The 22,640-nt window shown below is 46.0% G+C and overlaps 1 protein-coding gene across 1 annotated transcript in view; it reads right to left on the bottom strand.

The window, feature by feature from the left end:
* Window positions 1–18,543, bottom strand: part of LOC133344583 (von Willebrand factor C domain-containing protein 2-like) — a 29,645-nt gene extending 11,102 nt beyond the window's left edge. The window contains exon 1 of the mRNA XM_061554580.1: window positions 17,384–18,543. Within this exon, the coding sequence (XP_061410564.1) occupies window positions 17,384–17,821 (438 nt within the window). The 5' untranslated portion in view covers window positions 17,822–18,543. The remainder of the gene's footprint in view (window positions 1–17,383) is intronic.
* Window positions 18,544–22,640: the final 4,097 nt, after the last annotated feature.

Raw genomic sequence — 22,640 nt, 5'->3', positions numbered from 1 at the left:
GCGTGCGATCTGCCGATCGACTCTCGTGTGCCTCGAACGAAACGGTTTCTATTCCACCGGGTAAGGGGCCACCGGAGCAGCTGGGTGGGCAGGTGAAAGCGACAGCAACGCAAGGAGGGTGATGACACGCAATTAGTTCAGAATTGCAGGATTCTACTGCAGGGACATTTATTTAGACAGACAATTCACAAAATGCCCCCCCCCCCCCCCCCGTGACATCCAGTCGAGTGAATAGTTCCTCTCTGTGACGTCACAGGCTACCAATCACACGTGGCGGGGGGGGGTGTGGAGCCCCATGGCCCCGCGCTCACTGATGCGATGACATGGGGGGGTGGGTGGGAGGGTGGATGGGTGGGGGGGTGGCAGGTTGGGGGGTGGATGGCAGGTTGGGGGGTGGATGGCTGGGTGGATGGGGGGTGGGGGGGGGGTGGATGGCTGGGTGGGGGGGTGGATGGCAGGTTGGGGGGTGGATGGCAGGTTGGGGGGTGGATGGGAGGTGGATGGGAGGTGGATGGCTGGGTGGGGGGTGGATGGCTGTACAACAATGCTGCCTCTCGTCATTGTGGCAGCAGCTCACTCCTTGTCGTGCCCCGGCTGGCGACGCCGTTTCAGAAGCAGCGACCGGCTGCGGGAGCCCGGGAGGGCGCGGGTGGGGGAGGCAGTGGATCCAGGGACGGCGGCGATCGTGAACGCAAGCTCGGAGCGTGTCCATGGAACGCTCACGTGTTGCCCACACCGCTTGTGCCACCACCCCTCTCTTGCGCCCTGGCCGGTGCTGACTGGCGGTGTGAAGTCCTCGTGGCAGCTAAGCCGGTGGGGATGCAGCTAGCCCCGGGGATTTGTACAGGCGCAGGGAGGCGTTGCCGGTGTATCTGGGAAATGTATGAGATCCACATCACCCTGGCAACGCCCGCCTTACCAGCCCAGGGGCTGGTAATTCCTGGCAATTTCGTGATTATTGAACGGCAGTGTTTGGTGCGAACTCGTGGCAAACCCCGTAAATCATTGGCTTCTAGTTCACACAAAAAACTGCTGTAAATAGCCATGCTAGGGATATGCAAAATGTGCCCTCAATGTATCATTTGGGGGCAACAGTGAAATTAGGGATTGCCTTATCTGTGTAGTGTCGTGTAAGAATCACTCAGTGGGACACGTTGTTCCAGGTCACCTGCTTACACTTTATTACTCTCTCTTGCACCAGTTGTAGGCACTCCTATCTCTATACTCTTAGGTTTTTTCGGTAAAGTCACGTAGGTAAAAAATGAAATATTTTTTTTATAAAAGTAATAATAGAAATAAGATAATAAATCACGACGTTTCGGAGGCAACACAAGTCTCCATCATCAGGTGGGACCGTCACAGCTAGATTTACTGTATCAAGTGAGGCAAAGATTCCAAGATACAAGTTCTTAAATACAAGTTAAGGGGAGAGGAGGGGGGGAGGAGCTTATCTGAGTGTGGTAGCCAATGAATGGAACGTATTGGGGGAGGCGGGGCTAAAAGGTGCACATGGTGCTAGAAGAGAACGACAATGCACATGTTGTTGTTTTACCCAGTGTTGGTGGCCATCCAAATACAAAAAAGGAGAGTGCTGTTAAACGCTGGGGATGTTAACACTCGGTAAAGTAGAATAGTACCTGTCAAATAAGATGGTCCAAAAATGTGTAGTTAAATCTTTTATGCATGGTTAATAACATCTTTTCAATAATTACTCAGTTTGTACCCATCATCACGGTTGAAATTATGTCTGTATTTGTATATTTGGATAGCTTCGTGTACAAACCTTTGATGGTAGCCAGAGGGTTTGCAGAGCACCTTGGTCTCGGAAAAAAACAATATCATGAGAGCCCATAGCGTTGTATTTAAGAACTTGTATCTTGGAATCTTTGCCTCACTTGATACAGTAAATCTAGCTGTGACGGTCCCACTTGATGACGGAGACTTGTGTTGCCTCCGAAACGTCGTGATTTATTATTTTATTTTATTTCTATTATTACTTTCATTAATTTTTAATTACATTTTTTACCTACGTGACTTTACCGAAAAAACCTGAGAGTATGAATCCTTGCAGTCACGAAAGCTTCAAATCTAGAACTCCTATCTCTGTCTATACGGTCACTTTGTTAACCAACTTCGCCCATCTACTTTACACCTCGCTGACCTGCCTGCAGCAGCTCTTCCTGTCAGCAGCTCCGCACTCAAAGCTCCGCACACAAACAGCAGCTCACACAGAGCTCGCACCCAGCAGCGCTCACACAGAGGCTTGCACACAGACAACAGCTCGCACAGAGCTCGCACCCAGCAGCGCTCACACAGAGGCTTGCACACAGACAACAGCTCGCACAGAGCTCGCACCCAGCAGCGCTCACACAGAGGCTTGCACACAGACAACAGCTCGCACAGAGCTCGCACCCAGCAGCGCTCACACAGAGGCTTGCACACAGACAACAGCTCGCACAGAGCTCGCACCCAGCAGCGCTCACACAGAGGCTTGCACACAGACAGCAGCTCGCACAGAGCTCGCACCCAGCAGCGCTCACACAGAGGCTTGCACACAGACAACAGCTGGCATAGAGCTTGCACACAGTCGTGCTCACACAGAGCTTGCACACAGACAACAGCTCGCACAAAGCTCGCAAAAAGCTGCTCTTCTTCTGCGCCGCTGCCCCCGCTTATGTTCCCTCAGACCCATTCGCTCGTCCGATCCGGGCGGGAGGATCAACCATCACCCGCCCGGCGACTCGTGAGGGTTGAGGTCCGTCCCTGGCTTGAGCGGCAGCGGCGAGATGTCTTCACCTTGGTCCCAGAACCCGAACTCTCGCTCCGCTCTCACGCACCCACTTACATCCTCCTCCCAATTATCCAGCTCCTCCCTTGTGTCTCTTTAGGGCCCGACAGGCCGGCGCCTGTCAGGCCATCAATCACTCCTCATCGCACGTCTCCAAAGCAACACCTCCGGTGCCAGCGTACGACCCCGGACCGACCCCGCCTGCAACCAAATCTCCAATTAAAGAGGTGGCGGGTTGCACGTGCAACCTTACGTTGCACACGCACACCTGCCTGCCCTCGGTTGCCCTCGGGTAGCAGTGCGCACCGTGTATTTTACCACACTACATCTGTAACATAATTGTTAGAAATGAATTTGCGCGTATTGTGTTTTTTTAATATAAGTGTTAGTTATGCAAAACAACTGTTAGGTAGATTTGCTTGACTTGTATTAAATCACAATGCCATTGACATGTGTTAGAGTAGAGGAGTGGCAGTGTGACGGATGCACAGAGGCACAGCCCAGCTGTTCACGCTCCATCACAGCCTCGGCCCTCCTGCACCACTTCCAGCTGACAGCTTAACCCTGACATTACGGGATGCCGCTTGCTGGAGCGAGGGAGGAGAATTCACAGGTGCCACAGAGTTCTCCAAAAACTGCTGCCGCTCGTAATTAAATCAGCGAGCAGCAGGAGTGAACGACTGGTCCAATTCGAAATTGGATCAGGCAAATTTACTGTAAAGCGTCATAAAGTGACCTGCTTTTGATGAGGTCAGGCGCTGACTGGATTAGCCGATAGGTAAGAGGCGATCTCCTTGATTTTAACAGTGAAATAAATGGCATTAATCATATTCTTGACTGTAGAAAATAAGCATAAAGCAGTACAGGGTGCTTAAAAATAATGTTAACACTTATATGGGACTATCGTTTTTAAAGAACGGATAAAACACTGTAACATGATAACAAATGTATGTTAAAACTAGATTCGAAGCTTTCGTGACTGCCGGAATTACTCTTTGGTTATTTCGGTAAAGTTACGTAGAAATAAATTAAATTTAATAATAATAGAATACGACGTTTCGATTGCAACACAAGCAACCATCATCAGGTACAAATGAATGAGAAAACAAACATAGTAAACTTAGAAATATAATGCAATACAACACAGAGAGTCGGCCAACACAACAGTTCATCCAAAGATTGCTAAATTTGAGAGACAAAACATAGACACGGAGAAACACACACAGACACACAAGTAGAGAGACACTCACACAGAGACAAACAGAGAGAGACACACAACATAGGCACAGAGAAAGACAACGTCTCTGTGTCGAGGCCTTAAATAGATAGAGAGGGGGGTGGGACAGAGGGGGAGTTGTGTGGAATTACTGCCCATAGCGGCCGGAGGAGAGAATGGACTTATAAACACGCACGATAGAAAGCAAATTGAGTAAAATTAGGAAGTGTAATGCAATGCAACACGTGTTAATAGCTTCAAATAGTCAAAGTCTCCACTTGTTTGCCACGATTGGCGACACGTGCCTGGAATCTTCTCCAGGTGTTCCCCAGAGCCCAGAGGCAGCACATTTCTCGTGGCGTTGTTGCAAATTCTCAGAAGTGTTCACATTGTTTTGAAGCACCCTCTACAATGAAAGTGGACTTACGGAGTGTGTAAACAAGGTAGCAACAGGGTGGCCGAGTGACTCGTCTAATGCCGTGCTAAATCACCGAGCCTTCACTGTTGAGACCATGGTTTTTGTGGTTTGGCCATGTTTGTTTGTTGTAGTACGGAGTTAGACTGGTGGCCTTAATCTAAGTTGTCTTGTGGTTGTTGTTTGACTTGCATCCCACTGGGATGTTTGCACACTGCGTTGGTGTACGGTGCTTTTTGTGGAATATTTAGTGTCTTTTCCTGGATTTTCTATTTGCACATAGTCACATAGACACTTTAAGATGTTTTCTTGTTCATGTTTTTGCTTCATGTTTTGTTTTTGTTTGTTGCGGTTGCACCCGATTCAAGAGCCGAATGGCTCACAGGGCTATACCTAATAAATGAAACTGAGAAACAGAGAAAACGAATTGGGACGACCACCATGGACCCGAGCTCTCACGCGCTGCGAGTTGATGCTATCAGTTACCAATGATGACAGAGTCCAACACTGAAGATGATGTGTTCACGGCACGTGCAGAGAGGTTCTCCGCCTGCTGTCGGTAAAGGGTGTAGCAGTGCATGGACTTCAGAACTCGGTCTGTGACTTAATCTCGGAGCCGTTCTCTGACAGAATGGGTCTCTTTAAAACGTATTTGGCTTGACACCAATTGTACGATTAAAATGTAATCGGGGGGGAATTTTTTTCTTATGAAGTATATAGCTACGCGGGTGGAATGTTAAGGCACCCTTGATGGGCATGCAAACGTGAGGGATATTAAACTTGTTTTCGGGAGACTTCATACACTCAACCACATTTGCAGTTTTCACCTTGAAGTTCATTGCAAATACTGTAAGAGCATTTTGTCGAAGTCAACCTTGCTTTGTTTTTCTATTTAACTACTTTTCTGTTGTTCGTTTTTATTCAAGTCATACAGTACAATAACTCTTCACCGAACACGGGGGTGACATTTCTTGGGAAATGCTGCGTTGGGGAAAACCCGCATGTGACCAATAAAAGACATTATAGGAAATAAATAATCACCCCCTCCCTCTTTGTTTAACTTATAATTCTACATGATTTCTTACACATACAAAAAACATACATATAACATACATGGTAAACAAAATAAAATTGGGACATGAAATTAAATAGCAAAGTGAAACTGACATTTTTTCTTTGACTTAAAATCAACGACGATGGTGAAGGTGATGGTGACGGCGGTTTTTGAACACGCAGGCTTTCGCGACCAATATCATCTATAATAGAGGCTTTTGGGTTAGAACGCGTAAATATATAAATGTGTCATTAAAACCCGCCACCACCCGACACAACCAACTAGGAAGGGTTGTCACGTAAACAGAACGTGCCAATTCGTCACTAGTACAGCACACCGGTGTGTTAGAGAGCCAAGCCACAACATTGACAATCCGAGTATGATGTTTTCCCAGTAATTACAACTAGCTTCATCAGGCGACAGCCAGATTTGTGAAGAAGTCTTACTGTTTCGTTCCTATATAGATTGCAAATGTTGTGGCTTGGCTCTCCAACACACCGGTAAGTGCTGTACTGGTGACGAATTGGCACGTTCGGTTTTCGTGACAACCCTTCCTAGTTGGCTGTGTCGGGTGGTGATGGGTTTTAACGACACATTTATATATTTACGCGATCGAACCCAAACACCTCTATTATGGGTGACGGTGATGTTGGCGGGGTGCGAGACCGCATGAGAGTGTTGGGGAGGGAAGCTGGGGATGAGATCATCATCGGCAGAATCTACAAGCGAACTGCTTGTCGACGCGGAGATGAGACTCTGAGCAGCGTCAAGCCGCGTAGAGCCCAAGCATCACGCTCCGTGTTCTGGACAACATATCTCTCTAGGTAAACCGTGTGTATCCGAAACGCACGTTCCATAAAACAGCGCTGGGGAAGGTATGACTGTTACTGCACGGTTGGTAGAGCGCGCTTAGTGCAGTGCACTTTGAACCCGGCAATCTGAATTTGATTCTTGACTTAGCATTAGGAGTAAGTAGTATCTGAACCATTCACGGACACTCCCTTCACAGACCTGCACAGCATATGTGAAGTACTGTGTGGCCCCATGACTGAGTTTCTCCAATAGGTACTACATCTTCCCTTCTTCAGGTTTTAGTCTGTCTACTGGAAAATACCTCAGTGCTTTTGGACAGCCATCTGAGAGTTGTGTAAATATAATCACGTGCAGCATTTCACAGACTTCGTATCATTCCAGCATCAGTAGTCCACGGCAGCATGCTGGTATACAAAAGAGGCATTTATAGCCATCATCATATTCCACAAGTGAATAAACAGTACTGATTGGAAGCAATTGAAAATGTTCATAATTAGGCATGCGCAGGGCCATGGCATAATGCTCCACTGCGTTCTAATGAACGGGATGGGTGTTTTTTTTTTCTCTCCGATGGAAACAGCCACGTTGGCAGCAACGCTTGTATTGTATTGCATTGCTCCACTGGGAGTGATGTGGTTGCTTATGATAGCAATGAGAATATTTCATTGAAGTTCATTTCAGTTCCTTTACTTCAACGATTTTAGAAGCCATTGACACTATTCATGTGTTGCAGAAACGCAGCTAAGTAACTGGTTCCTTACAATGTGGCTGTTTTGCCTAACCGATCATTCTGGCCCGATATTTCTCATGTGCATGGGAGAGAATAAGTTAATATCAAAATGTAAAATTTTAAGGAGACAAGCAAAGAGGCGGTGATTATCTCCACTGGTGTCCCTGAATCGGCCCTGCAATTCCACATTCCAGTGGCGGGGACCAGAGTATGTAGACAGGAAAACACCAGGGTTTAAAAATATATATTAAGCAAATGGTTTCAACGAAAGCAAATAATTAAATAGAGATATATATATATACTCTTAACAATAAATATCATTATAATTAAATGAAACTGTACAATTTAGGGATCCAACATTATTCCAATGGTTCCCTCTCGTTATACTCGTTATGGAAACTGTGTCGTTCAGTGGTTACCTAAATGTTTAATAAAAAAACATACACAGTCCAGTTTGTGAATCAATGGCTCGTCTAAATGGAATAGTGCGTGATTCAAATATTAGATGTGCGGTAGATTAAATTGCGGCAACAGAAATGTATGGCTGCAAGATGGTAGGATAAAAGTTAAAGAGGGAGTGTCTGCATGATCATCTCCACTCATAATCCCCGGTATTTTAACCACTGACCTGCTGGTGAAAAAACATAAGCTGCTCAGCAATATAAATAGAAAAAAATACAAGGACTCTAGTTAGTAGCTAATCTAAACAAAAAACAGACAGACTAAACAATGTCATAATTTATTACAATGCTGACACAACTGCTGGTGGAAGGGCCTCATGTAGAGGGGGGGCTCTAAAGATTTACTCGGGAAGGTATTTCATCTATAACTCGGCGGGAGTAACCACATTTCACCCCACCAAACATGACCTGCCGATTGACTAACTGTGGTGCATTTACACCGCTGGGTGGACACTGGAGGGTTTCATAAACATGCCCATGTTATTTCAGCTGCCGCATCGAGAGAATTAACAGAATAAGTTCAGTGTGCTAACTGTTGCACCATGGCAGCACCCCTCAGAATACTAATTATGCTAAATGTGCATTGTTATTGTAACGGTTGCATACATGTTGCCAAACACTTACAGGTTTGCCAATCGTTCAATAAAGTTTGTTCAAATAACAGACACGCGTCGCTTATGAAATGTTTCATTTAATGAAAGCGTCATATGTTTAAAGGCAAAACAATTGTTCGAACATGTGGGAAATATGAGACTTGTTTAAAGCTAATATAATCTTAGAGAAGTCTGTGGATTTATCAATGTTGTTAATTGCATTAGTACAGATTTATGATAAGCTGAATACACAAAGATTGACTGGTGCAATTTTGTACACAATCAATCAGGAAAATATCTAAAATGAGAAAAAAATATGATGATGGAGAGAGCAATTTAGAGAGAGCAATACGACTAAAATATAATATAACGGTGAGTGGTAAATTGGGTCTAAGCTATTAAGAGTTGAAGTTGGATAGATCAATATATGTTAACTTGGTAATCGTGAAGCAGTGTTATGATTGAGGAGATATGCTGTTGGTGGATAATTAGAAAAATATGATTTATTTCAAGAACGCATAATTTATCATTACACTTTTTGAGACGTTAAAGTAAATATATTTCGCGATATAGGACTGTCCAAAAAAAGATTACAAGACGTAACCGAAATGTGAAATTGCTTTTTTTAAAGGTTATTTGGCCAGGTGGTGCCGCGGCAGATAGGAGGCCTCGTAATTGGAGTGTCAGGATTTCAAATTCTACCCGTGAGCCCACTCTGCTCATCATCTCGCGAGAGTGCCACTTTGTGGGAGGTGAGCACTGCAAACTTCATGGAGAGATTGGCCCCAAACACAAGGATGCAGAATGGTACCGCTGACTCAGGGCCACCAGTGAATATTGCCCACCACTATGCTGCGCGTTTTATTGCAGCATGGTGCTACTCTGAATTTTTACTCCCATCAAGGTATACCCAAGAATGTATCATGAAAGTACCATATGAACAATGATGCCTGTATTAATGTCAACAGTTGTAATGAAAACAATGATCGTAGTTGATTCAACAGTACATTTGGTTTAAATATAGTTCCAAAGAGTATCACCTTATTACATTTATATACAGTATATTCTGCAGCAGCACAAAAAAACACACCATGCACAAATATTACATCTTTATATGTTGGGTTGCATCATCCTCTCAGGAACTTAGATTCCATGTGCAGTGCATAATTTATCGACTTCAAGGCAAGCGGTGAAGGCACACACCTTTTGTAATCCAGCACTGCGGAGGTAGCGAGGTGCCATAACCGACGTGGCATACCCTCAGTTGTCAGAAGGCAGGAGAGAAACAAATAAAGACTCCACCTGTTCCAGCTGTTTGGGATAGAGTGTTTCCCCCTCGCACGTGTGGGTTTGCTGCCGGTGCAACGGTTTCCTCCTCACATGTAAAAACTCACGAATTGGCCGATAGCACCCTAATATACATAGAGGGCCGCCGCATCTTGGGTGATTGTTTGACGCCGGCTGACCGCATGGCTGCCTTGCCACTTCTCCGTGGTTCCTGCTCTCGCCTGTCGAGTCATTCTCTGTCTCTCTGTGAGTGTGAGCGAATACGGTGTGCGTTACAATGTGACATTATTATTATTATTATATTCTCGTTACTAGCCGGAGGTTGGCAGCGGGAGTGTTACGGACGGTCGCTGAAGAGACATGCAACCTAATTGGTAAAGACTTGAGCCCTCAGGGGATAGGGTGCATTCTTATCAGACACAAGATACCCCAATCATATCATTTTTGGCAGGAAATCTGCCACATTCAATTTCTTTTAATTCATCTGTGGCAGATAATACAATCAGTCAGCATTGCTTAACCATGACTATTCCGGCAAGAAACTGAATGTCAAAACTGGTCCAAAGTTTTTTATTTTAAACAATGCTTTTGAAAAAAAAAATTACACCTCGAAGGCTGTGGGGCCAATGGCATGTGTAAAAAACACATACTCTTGTTGTTTATGCGGTGACATGGATATGGAAAGGAGGCGCATTGTCTGAGTATTTATTTGGTTACATATGTACTCCACTAATGGTAATTGTGGACTCATGCATTGACAGAAGCTACCCGCCAATGAAAGAATCACGTCAATATGTTGAGACCGCTGAGGGGAGCACCGAGTGGGTCTGGTAAACCCATTTCACCCATATCCTGTAGACATTCTTGACCTATATTCAGAAGATTTTTTGGTCGAAAGTCCACCATAAACTTTGAGTAGATATTTGCTCATGAATCGCGATCATTTGTGACCAAACGGGCGCATACACACAACACGTGTTATGATGCAAAGGTCGAAGATGATTATGATGAAGGCATAGATGAAGAATGATGACAATGATTAAGAGTGTGCTGACAATGATGACGATCATCGTGGTGTACTGATGGCAACACGTGTGGTTGATTCTCCTTGCTCCACCTCCAGCTACTGATTGGCTCTTGCGTCTGGCGTGGAATGATGACTCCGCCCATTATGTCGGACCAATTGGTGACAATCGCTGTACATCATCAGAATATTACTGGTAGGAACCTCCTGGTTACACCAGCCCACAGGGGATTATTGTGTCCGTCCGTCCATGCGTCGTGCATCCAAAAATGGAAGGGGTGGGGCTGGGTGGAGAGGGGCTGGGTGAGGAGGTTGGGGAGGGTGGGGAGGGGCTGGTCACCCCGTGGTGCCCTTATAAAACTCAACGTTTAACCTACTCACGCCGGCTTGTGCCCGCCCTCACAGTCGCCCATATTTGCACAATACACCACGCCGCCGTTGACCCTGGCCATTGACCGAGCAACCCAACGTTCCTACCAGCTCCCTCCGCAGGAATGTGTTTTATACTGCAGGAGGAATCACAGTAGGGGCGGATTAGACTGTTACAATAACAAGAAAAAACACAATGCAAAAGCACGATAGTAGTGCAAAGTACAAGAGAGGTAAGCAAATTACCCAAACACGTAAATATGAAACTAAACCATCCCCATCTTGCGAGGCAAAGCCCACTGGGGCCTTAACTCATTTATCAAAAGCAACCTGGCTACCACAAATGAGAGCTCAACAAAGTGGCTTATCATTTGCATACGTGCGAAAGGGCAGCACCAAAGTGTACATAAATTTGAGACAGAGCCTCCCAATCATTATCGTTAAGCTCCGGGGATTTGGTTTTGTGGCTTCAAAACCTGAGCCTGTCCATGCTTTTACAAAGTCTCACCAGAAGAAGAACCCTTTCCTCTTTCATGACCACCCGGGATGTGCACCGATTGCATTCCATTGTTCGCCCTGCGTTAGATTCACGTCCAAGATGTGCCAAACCTGTTTAATCACTCTCACATTCTCAGCCCTATTCTTTGGGTCTTTCGGTAAAGTCACGTAGATAGGTTGAAATTAAATAACCAAAAACTACGACGTCTTTTTCCCTCCTAATGACGACCACTTGTGTTGCGATCGAAACGTCGTAGTTTTTTTGTTATTTTCTTTCAACCTATCAACGCGACTTTACCGAAAGACCCAAAGAATATGAATTCTTACAGTCACGAAAGCTTTAAGTTAAGTTCTCAGCCCTGTTCACATGCAATATAAGAAAAGCCTTCATGGTCGGCTATGAAAGCCAAACTCCTGAAAATGTATAATCATACCGTACGGCTCTATCCTTCTGCTGCTGCTCTGAGGGAATGTTACATTGGAAGGCGATGAAGGAACCGTGGTTTTCTATACGCAGGGTGATGAGCTGCAAGTCTTGTGCGTATCTTCTGGCACGAAGAGTCGTTGCGCCACTTGCAATTTAGCCTTGAAGAAAAGTGACAAGGCACTGCTCTGCGTATTCACCAATGAGTTTTAAAACATGTCAATTCCCCCTGAAGCAAAGCTGCTGCTTCTGTGATATTTTTTCCTTATTCTTCAAATACTGTAATAATTTGCTGGCAAAGCCTAGCTGAATGTTCAGACTAGTTTAGTTATCAGTAGTACTGCATTCCGCTTGAAATAGTTCGCTAACCACTGCAATATTTTTTGCCACCATTAAAAAAAACTGCCATCGCCCTCAAATACAAAGTGTTGAATCTTTCCCCGCTGTTATGTTTTCCATTTTTTCTATGCTTTTATTTAAATCAGACGTCCGTAGTTCACAACTTTATCTCAATTTAACTAATTGCATTGTCCAAACCGGTGCAGTAAACACTGCACCGAGTGTAACAAACCGTAGACGGAGCCTCGGGTAATAATCTTTCTCCATTAGTAGACAAATTGCAAGTGCATGAATCTGCCGTTTGAAAGTGTGCATTTAATCCATATTTAGGTATTGTTAGATCCATAGTCGCATTGCAATGTCCGACTCATTCGCTCTCATGGAGATAAATGACCCAAACCTGCCCGTTTACATCTCCACAGACGAAACGTGTCGTGTGGTCCCCGCTGCCAGGTTCAACCACGATCCAAAGCAGCAACGGGGGGAAATGTAAATAAATATATATAGGCAAGTGAGAACAACGTCTGTATGTGCTTGTGTACTTAAGTCGATTACATTGTAACATATTTCAATAAAAATCGTGCAAAAATGAATAAAATGGCATGAAAAAATATTATATCCCGCCAAAAAAATGTCATCCAAATCTCATCCCTTGTGTGTGTGTATATATATATATATACAAATATTAGGTACAATGCAGTGTTACTATCGAGTATAGTGTATAGTAGTGTGGCTTGTGTACCGGCGTTGAGATGTATATCATAAGAAATGTAGGATTATCATGTGCCACTGGTTCACCCTCACAGTGTTTGTGAACTTTACATCTTTTTAAGCAGTAAGACAAATTCAAGTTCTTAAATTGAGGGTTCTGAGCAACGCAGTTTAGAACTGCAGAGCATTTCCCGACAATCGTGATATTTTAGTGTTGTGCGTTTTGTTGGCTAACACGTCGCATTTGTTACGCGCATAAGCCTGTCTTCGCCAGGCAAACGTTTACAATAAATATAATGAACATGATATGATTTTTTACACATTTTTTTTAATCTACGATCAGACACTAACTATTAAAAAATGAGTATTTTTCCACAAAAAACTACAATTGTTGACGGCTTGATTCAACTTGTTATAATTAAAGACGTACCCATCGGAAACCGCTCAATTTAAAGATTCCGATTATTTATGAGAAAATGCAACAATTAATTAACGTGTTGCTCTGTGAGGGGAAGCTTTTACCGTTTTTAATTAAAAAAACACTTTCATCCCAAAAATATTTTTAAAAATAAACGATGGTTCTCGCTTTTATTTTATTTTCTGTTTAACGCTCTATCAAACTAAACAACCCGCAGTCTTATATTTTTTTACGATTTCTGAATGATATACGCACATACATGCTTATGGGGCACTTAATTTCAAGATTCGGGGACTTAAAATAAAATAAATCTTAGATTTGTTTTATTTTTCCTGTTGTTGTGTCATAAAAGCTACCAATGTACCAAGCCTCGGCTTTCTAACTTGTCGGGAAGTACCCTAGAGGCTTTTGAGACATTCAGATGAAGGTCTTTATTTATATAGATGCTAAAACAGCTCATGCAATATTTCTGTTTGCTCTTCGTTTTTTACTATTTGTCTCTTTGCAATTCCACCAAGACCCGTAACGTCACCGGCATTGCCCGATACTTTGACAAAAATCGCATGCAAACTCCTGTTACTGCTGCCACCGTCTTGGTTGCATGAAGCGTATTTACTGCTCTGGATGACAAACTCGGGGATCACGACCATCGACTGAGGTTCGTCTGAAATCACCGCCCAACCGGCTCAACCACCGGTTGTCCCCATGTGTAGAAATGCATGCAGGACAGAGGTCGCAACCGGGTACCCGATACCCGTACCCTACCCGATACCCGGCTACCCAAACCCGGCCGGGAACGGGTACCCGTTTGCGACCCTGGTGCGGCCGGGTACTGGTAAGGAATCAAACCCCGTTTGTGACCTCTGATGCAGGACTCTCTATCGGGTGTAGTGGAGACACCGTGAGACGTCGTCCCATTTGCTTAGAGCACAAATACAACCCAGGCGCGAGGAGGCCGAACAGAGCAATGTGAGCACAGTGTTTGTGATTGATAAACGCACGCGTGCAATTGCCAGCAGTGAGTTCTTATGACGTGTACAGACTGTGCACGTGCACAGCGGCCCGTGTGGCAACCCACTGCTGGATGAGGGACTCCGCAGGCTCTGCAGGGGTCGTCGTCGTCGTAATTACACCATACTTCACCACGCCAGTCTTTGCGGGTTGAAGGCGAGGAGCAGAGAAGTGGTAGCATATAAGTACCGTACAACCCTCTACTGCTCACCACGTGGTCCCACAGCATGTTTGTGTCCAATGGTCACTCGGGTTGTTAAAATAGATTTTTGTTTTTGCATTACCGGTAACCGCATGCGAAAATAACTGGTGGGTGGCAAGAACCCCGCGCGGCCGCCTTTGTCTCCCTCGTGGCGAGATTCACACACCGCACCATTTTAAGGCTGAGTCGACCTAGGGGAGGCCCGAGACCGGTTAAAAAATAATCATCACTGATGTTGGCCGTGAGCGGGAATCGAACTCGGGTGGCTGGTTTCGTAGCGCAGCGCGTTAACCACTACACTATCACCCCCTGCACACACAAGACAAAGACAAAGATCCCCCGTATAGCTTGTAACAGACTGTTTGGGGCAAGTGCTGGTAGCCAGCACCTATGAAGGCCGGAACGGCACACGAGGGGGTGGGTGGCCAACGCCACACCCGACCGCCTTTGTCTCCCTAGTAGCGATGTTTACACACCGCACCAGGTGCTCATTTGAGGCCGAGTCGACCTAGGGGAGGCCCACGATCGGTTCAGATAATCGTCACCGGTGTTGGCTGTGAACGGGAATCGAACTCGGGTGGCCGGTTCCGTAGCGCAGCGTGGCGCTAACCGCTACACTCCCGCTCCCCACCACACACACCACACACACACACCACACACACCACCACACACATCACACACACACCACCACACACATCACACACACACCACCACACACATCACACACACACCACACACACATAACACACACACCACCACACACATCACACACATACCACCACACACATCACACACACACCACACACACACCACCACACACACACCACACACACACCACACACACACCACACACACACCACACACACCAAACCACACACACCACACACACACACCACACACACCACACACCACGTGCTCCAGGTGACAGGCACGTGCGCGCGCTTGGGAGTGAGGCACAAAGCGTGCCCAGAGCCAGCGAGAGAGACACGACTGTTGCTATTGTTTAACTCATTTACAACAACAAGACCCCTATACATTATTATTAACTCGTTGAAACGAGAAAATAAATTGCAAAAAAACGGCGAATACAAAGCAAAGCGACAGTTGAGATTGGATATCTGTTCCAAACCTCAACACTAGCTCCAACTTGAGCTCTATTCTTAGACTGACCTCATCATTCACCTCTAACGTAACGCTTGACGAAATAACGAAAACGAATCCTATTTTAAATACTAACCCTATAAGTAACGTTTATCCGAATGCAGTGGAAAAAAAACCTGCACATAACAGTAACCTAACGAGTCACCGTCCATCATTAGCCCTGTAAACATAACCCTATCCACAACCCATGAAACATACATTAACTCTAACCTCAACAATAAACACGAAAACTGTTTAGAAGCGTAATGACCGCATCCATTATTCTAACGCTGCCCCGAACACGAACTCTATCTATAATGCTAACCCGATCTTGAAAACTCGCCCTTTTTGTATCAGTACAATGGCTGTATGTATACTGTATGTTGGACTTCTTTGGTACCGTACGTAGCCAACCGTGCTAATCGGAGGTGCGGGGGGGGGGTACCGACAGCAAACAGCTATAATCCTTTCCCTGACACTGACTCTATATTCTGACACGAGCCCAATCACATCATCCCGGGCCGTACTCCCAGCTCATCCTGGTTCTCATATCCCGCAGCTGGCAACTGTCACAAATGCGGCGTGTGCCTCGGTGTCCCACCCTCTCATTGTCCCCCCCACCCTGCCCTTCTCCCCACGCATCTCTCATCACCCCGCTGCTAGGCAATCCCACTGCACCGGCGGCTCTGTCGTTTTAACCATGGCTCATCCTCAGGCTGAGCGGGACCTGCCATACACAAGGCACCCCACGTCGCCATCGCCCCCTTCCTTTGGCTAGATTTCGTATTTGATGTACAGTCAACGTCCGTTCTTGCACTGTCGCACTATCGGGCTAAATGTCTTCCTTCCCCTCGGACTCAAACCTCTCAAAAGGGTCGTCCGTAACGTTCCATCCAACACACGCGTCCCACCGCACACCGCCTCGGTGTGCACATTCAGAGCCTCCAAGTTGCTGATGGTGGTGAACAAGTGGCGCCGTGGTTCTCTCGCTGCTCGGTGGACCCGGAGACCTGCCACTCACGGTGACGTCTGATCCATCCCTCCACGTCCATCCCAGCGCCAAGGGTCGTCACGCGACCCCCGCAACTGATGCGGCCTGGGAGATGCCCTCATCCAGCATGGGAGTAGCACACTTCAGCAGCGAATGACTTCGATTGTCTACACATTCAAATTACACGCGCTTCTTTCTTTTGATTGTCCGATAAACTCGTTGACCCGTTTCAGCAACACATTCCAGACTCTACTCACCAAAGATAAATACAAAGATCCCCCGTATCGCCTTGTTGGGGCAAGTTAGAACAGACTGTTGTTAGCGAGCACTTATGAGGACCAGCACGGCCGCCTTCGCCTCCCCGGTGGCGATGGAAACTACACGGACACATTGCCACGGGGAGATTCATTTGAGGCTGAGTCGACCCAGGACCGGTTCAGAAAATTGGCACGAGTGTTGGTGGCCCTGAGCGGGAGTCGAACTTTGGTCACAGGAGTTCGTAGCGCAGCGCAATAACCGCTACACTACCGCTACCCCACACAAAAACAAAGATCGTCCGTCTAGCCTTAACAGACTGTTGGGGCAAGTGCTCTTAGAGAGCACCTATGAAGGCCGGAACGGCACACGAGGGCAACACGCCTGCCCGTCTTTGTCTTCCTCGTGGCGACTTTTTACGCACCGCATCAGGTACTTATTTGAGGCTGAGTCGACCTAGGGGAGGCCCAGGACCGGTTCAAACAATCGTCACCGGTGTTGTCCGTAAGCGGGAATCGAACTCGGGTCGCCGGGTCTGTAGCGCAGCATAGCGCTTACCGCTCCACCACCGCTCCCCACACACAGAGATAGACACAGAGACAGACACGACTCCCAGCAGCACCTGCTCCGCAAGAGCCACCCACCGTGAACTCCTGCAGGATCGCGTAGGCGCGTCCCTGGTGTTCGCACTCGCTGCGGGTCTCCGCGCACTGCGGGCAGCAGCCGCTGCGCTCCACGCGGGCGCAGCGCGCCTCGGCGAATCGCGGACACTCGGGCTTGGGGCACACGGGGCCGTCGGGCGTGCAGCGGCACGGGCACGGCGAGCGCCCCGGCCAGAACTCCTCGCCGAGTCCGTACACGAAGCCCGTCTCGTCCAGGCAGCCCTTGCCGCGGTAGTCCTCCATCTCGTAGTCCTGCGGCGTGCCGGCCGCCGGGGGCGACGGGGAGGGTGGCCACGCCTGGTAGCCGGGCTCTGCCGGGTACGCGAGGCTCGATAGAGGCCCCTGCGGCAGCAGCAGCAGCAGCGGCAACAGCAGCAGCAGCAGTCGCGCGGCCAGGCGTGGTGCAAGCGTGGGTGTCATCGTTGTACTGCGCTCTCGTCTGCTGCTCCTGCCTGTGGCCGTGGCCACGTGAGATGCGCACGCCGCTTTAAGTCACTTTTGTGGGTAGCGGAGCAGCCGCGTGGAGGAGGAGGAGTGAGTTCTTCTGCCCGAGGGCTTGGGACCCCCTCGCGATACAAATGCCCGAGTGCTCCTCTTTAGTATTCCGTCCTGCTGCAACTCGAGCAAGCCCGCTTGCGCTCTCGCTCGCTCGGGTTTTATGTGTAGGGTGTGCTGTGTGTGTGTGCGGTGGGCTGTGTGTGTGGTGTGAGTGTGTGGTGCGTCTCCTCCGTCCACTTCTTTCTTCCCTCTTTCGGAAGCCCAGTTATTTATTCTTCGCACAGAACGAGGAGAACGGGTGACACTTTGCCGCAATTAGGTGCGCGCGATTGCTTAAGCGGCGGCAGCGGCGGAATTGATGATATCGGCCCGAATGGACGGCGCCTCGAACAAGGGGGTGCGCTCAGTGTTGTGGCGTGTCCCGCTTTTCGTGATTATCCTGATTGCCACTCGCAGCGTGTAACCTGCCACGGGAGCACAGGGTGGTAGCATCGAGTCAGATGTCAACGCGCCAAACAGTCGTCTATGTGAATAGACCACGTTCTTTACAGAAATAGTTTTACGTTTTAAATAATAATAAAACGTGTTTTCCAAGTTGTACGCTATCATTTCAATACGCATCGATTGAAATAGCAATTTCGGAAGGATGTAATAAGTCAAGAGACCCTTGATGCGATGTGTGATTCGTTTTAGTAATGTACTGTAATATTTCAGACCACACTAGTTGTATTTTATTAAATTGTCACATGACACGGTAGTCTTGCTGCTGTTGCTTATAGCGAAGATTTAAAGCACACGACAGCCCTCGAAATCCATTGATGCGAAGTCACGTGGTGTCACTCACCGCTTCGTGAGATTTTTGTGTTCGAGATTGCTACAAAATATCTCTCACGCCATAACATGGGAAACTTATTTTTTAAATCCTTTATATTAAGTTCACTTGCTTGCTTACGACCGTGCAAATCTTTCGGTCGTTTTTTAACCCACTTCCCGTGATCCAATCGAGCTGACATTTTGCACACATACTCGTTGTGCGTGACAATGTATTTTCGTGAAAACAAATTCCAAAATTTTACACTTTTTAGGAAAAAATAAATTATATTTAATTACCAATTGCTTAATGGTGGCAGGCAATCATCTGACCCATAGGTGGCAGCCATCTCAAGCCAGAGGACGAGAGGACTCCAGCCGCCACGCATATAAAGGATTTATAGTGAAAAACTTTGTTTTTACGGGTTAATTTTTTCTCTTTTTGTGCATTACCAGAGATAATTCATCACGTGCGTCCACGTGATTAGTGAAATATAAATGAAGGCAAAGAGCAGCTTTCACGTGTGTTATTGTACCTCCGGTTAGCACGGTTGGCTACGACCAAAGAAGTTGAACAAACATACATTTACACAAAGGTTGACGAGTCTACTGCACATCTGTTAAAAAAGACCAGTTTCATGGCTCGTCAGATTTTCATTCTGATTCTGAGTTAAAGTATGTACAATTGTGTTCGCAGTCTGGGAAATCTGCGCTTGGGTTAAAATCAGTTATGCATTTGATTAGTCCATCGAGATGGGTCTTCATTATAAACAGTTTGTGCGAATAAAACAGGATATCTTAAGTTGTACTCAAATTACCAAGTTAAATAATGTTAAACGTTTGATTTTGACCCACACCCCTGATGGAATCATCGTCTGTAAGTGCTTTATGATAGTGTATTTAGCTCTCCTGTGTACATTATTAAAGCTGCAATCTTATGATTGTTAAATAAGGAATTTCATTATGGCCTCCGCTCTAGTTATCTGAGGTGCATATTGACGTGCGACCTCAATGGCCCAGCCACGTGGCTTTGGAGACAGTCAATTGTAGGAACGTTAATTCCATATTTCTTGTGTGTAAATAGGGATGAGGGAACAATGTATGCACAGACTCGTGTGTTGTGTAGTAATGTGTATTGTGTAGTAATGTGTGTTGTGTAGTAATGTGTGTTGTGTAGTCACGTGTGTCCAGCTTGTAACTTGATGAGAGTTATGAGGAATATGATAGTCATGCAGCAACCTTTGTTGTCATTCACTGGTTGCGATGCATCAGTCCATAAAACTTTATCCATAATAGAGGTTGTTTTGGGTTAGATCGCGTAAATATATCAATGTGTCGTTAAACCCGCCACCACCCGACACAGCCAACTAGTAAGGGTTGCCACGTAAACAGAACGTGCCAATTCGTCACTAGTACAGCACTAACCGGTGTGTTGGAGAGCAAAGCCACAACATTTACAATCTGAGTGCGACGTTTCGCCAGTAATTACAACCAGCTTCATCAGGCGACAGCCATATTTGTGAGGAAGTCCTCCTGTTTCATCCTCAAATAGAGGCGTAGATGTGTATTGTTATTGTGTTCTCTATTCCATGTCTCAGTGTTAATGTTGTACTGCAGTCTGTTCTACAGTTTTACCACGAGCGTATGTGCACGCATACAGTATGCACGTATGTGTTCTTCAATAAAAGCACTGGAATTATAAGATTAGCCTGGCTTTGCATGTGTCATTGGAGGCGCTAGGTTGACTTACCTGGATAGCTGTGCAACGCAGCACAGAGAGAGGCCCGGATAACATTGTTTTAAGACACATTGGTTCTTCATTCCAAGTCTGCCATTTACTTTCTGTAAACAGTTGATGAATTTCTGATTCTGGATAATTTTTTTTATCCTTTATAGAATGTCACAAGCGACCATGTCTGGCTGCTCAACTTAAACATTAAGCAGCTTGTAGTCGGTACAGTCACCTTCAAATAAAAAGTGTCCTTGTACAAATATGTATGTTGTCGGTGCTCTGTTAGCAGCTATGAGCCAGTGGTTGAAATTCCACATTCTCATGGCAGGAGCCATCAAACGGCAGTACTTAATTACATGACTCCAATATATTGATAGGCTTGGGACGACCCTGACATACTATTAATTACAGTCATTAAATGTGTTTAGGCTATTTAGACTTCAATTAAGGTATTAAATAATCCAAATCGCCTGTAATCATCCATATATTCTGACACGGTTAGAGATTAAGCTTCTTAATAGTGTCAATATTGTTTTTTTTCATTATGTTGGAAGTTAAACAATTATGAGCACATCTGATCACCACTTTGGCAGGTGGACCGGTACCAGCGGTGTCAAGATCGGGCCCTGGAGGAGGCATGTGAAGGACGCGACTGTGGCAATTGGAGGCAGTCGCCCTCCAACAACAGAGTGCTGGATGGATAAAACTCAGCAAGTTGGCACATTGGGGAGAACATGTGGTGCATCTGCCAGTCATCTCAGTCATTCAGTCCGTGACACCTGCTAGCTCGGTTTTGTGATCTCCTGCCAGCGAGCCTTCGGCACTTCACGTGATGGCCTCAAGGTGCACCTAGCCTGGCAAAAGCGGGCATGTTGAAATCACCATCACTTAGTGGCGACCCGCGTTTGTTGTTTTTGTCAAAAATAGTGTCATGAGTTCATATATGCAAAAATGCAGGTGGAATTTAAGGTGCAAAGGAGAATAATGTGCTCCAGTCAGAGTTACTGCAGATATCGTGCTGGATTTACAGCGGAGTGGAGTAGACATTTGCTCCAGTGCTTAAGCGATTGTTGTTGCCCTCTAGGGCACTTTTGCTGTCACTGGGCACACACATCACGAGTACGCGTGTGCTTAATATTGGCAGGCAGCAGGAGCCTATCAACACCTTTGGTTTCACAAAGGAGAGATAAACACATGTTAGCCGATCATTGAAATTTCAGTTAGAAATCTGCTTCTCACATCGGTCTCTGAGGAATGACTTCTGAATATGAGAGGAGGCAATGCATTGTGAAGTTTCCTAAGTAGACAATGCAATCAGCGTTGCTATTGAGTTGTGATTGTGAATTGTCTACCGTGTGGAATTGCTTTTGTTTCTAAAATATTAATTTTCAAGAGTGACGGAATGCAATAATTCATTTTTTTAATTATCTTTCCTCAGAACTAAAAGTTAAAATAATTTTAAGTTAATTAAGCGCTAAAGTATTGCATCGCTTATCCTACTCAAATCAAGATCGCTTATCCTTTTATTCATTATTTTCTATGCAGTCGAACGCTATAGGAGAGTTTTTAAATTCACCGTTTGTCCATCAGGTATCCGCATCTGCCATGGTGTGTGCAGTGGATGCAGTTCAGGGCGGACCATGAGCTTCGTGGAAGATCAAAGCCGGGGATGTTCTGCGTTGGGTCTTTCACAACAAGGTGCTTGCGAGTTCTTTTGAACGCCATGCAGCTCTCCAAGCTTCATTACCTGCAATGTTATGCGCACATTCACTCAATTTATCCAGCAACAAAGTGGGCGGGTGACAGTGGATGGGTAGAAGGGAGATTTGATAGTCACTATAATGAGTGGCTTTGAAAGCAGATATTGTTTCTTAATGAGAATTTCATTGTTACTGGATTTTCACATTGTGTATAAAGCAAATATGTTGTGAGTACCATGCTTTTTAATGTGACCTTCAAAGTAAATGTCTTCTGGAAACATAACCTTTGGAGAACATCTAAGCATGTGATAAATCACATTATCTGGTTGGAACAACAGTGCGGTTGCATTGCTAGCCTTTCTATTCCGTGATGTGACAGTGTTGTAAGTGCTCATGCCCATGGTAATGGGAATCGGTGATTTGTTTATCTCTTATCGCAGTGCCAATGCCATTACCAACACGACTGTGGATTTACTGTAATTTAGTACAGTGCAATAAC

The sequence above is a fragment of the Lethenteron reissneri genome, chromosome 20, assembly GCF_015708825.2.
Source record: "Lethenteron reissneri isolate LAM-NWPU_2019-01 chromosome 20, ASM1570882v1, whole genome shotgun sequence".
In the NCBI taxonomy this organism is placed as follows: domain Eukaryota; kingdom Metazoa; phylum Chordata; class Hyperoartia; order Petromyzontiformes; family Petromyzontidae; genus Lethenteron; species Lethenteron reissneri.
Note: the sequence above shows the minus strand (reverse complement) of the source record. Positions and strands in the feature narration are given on the sequence as shown.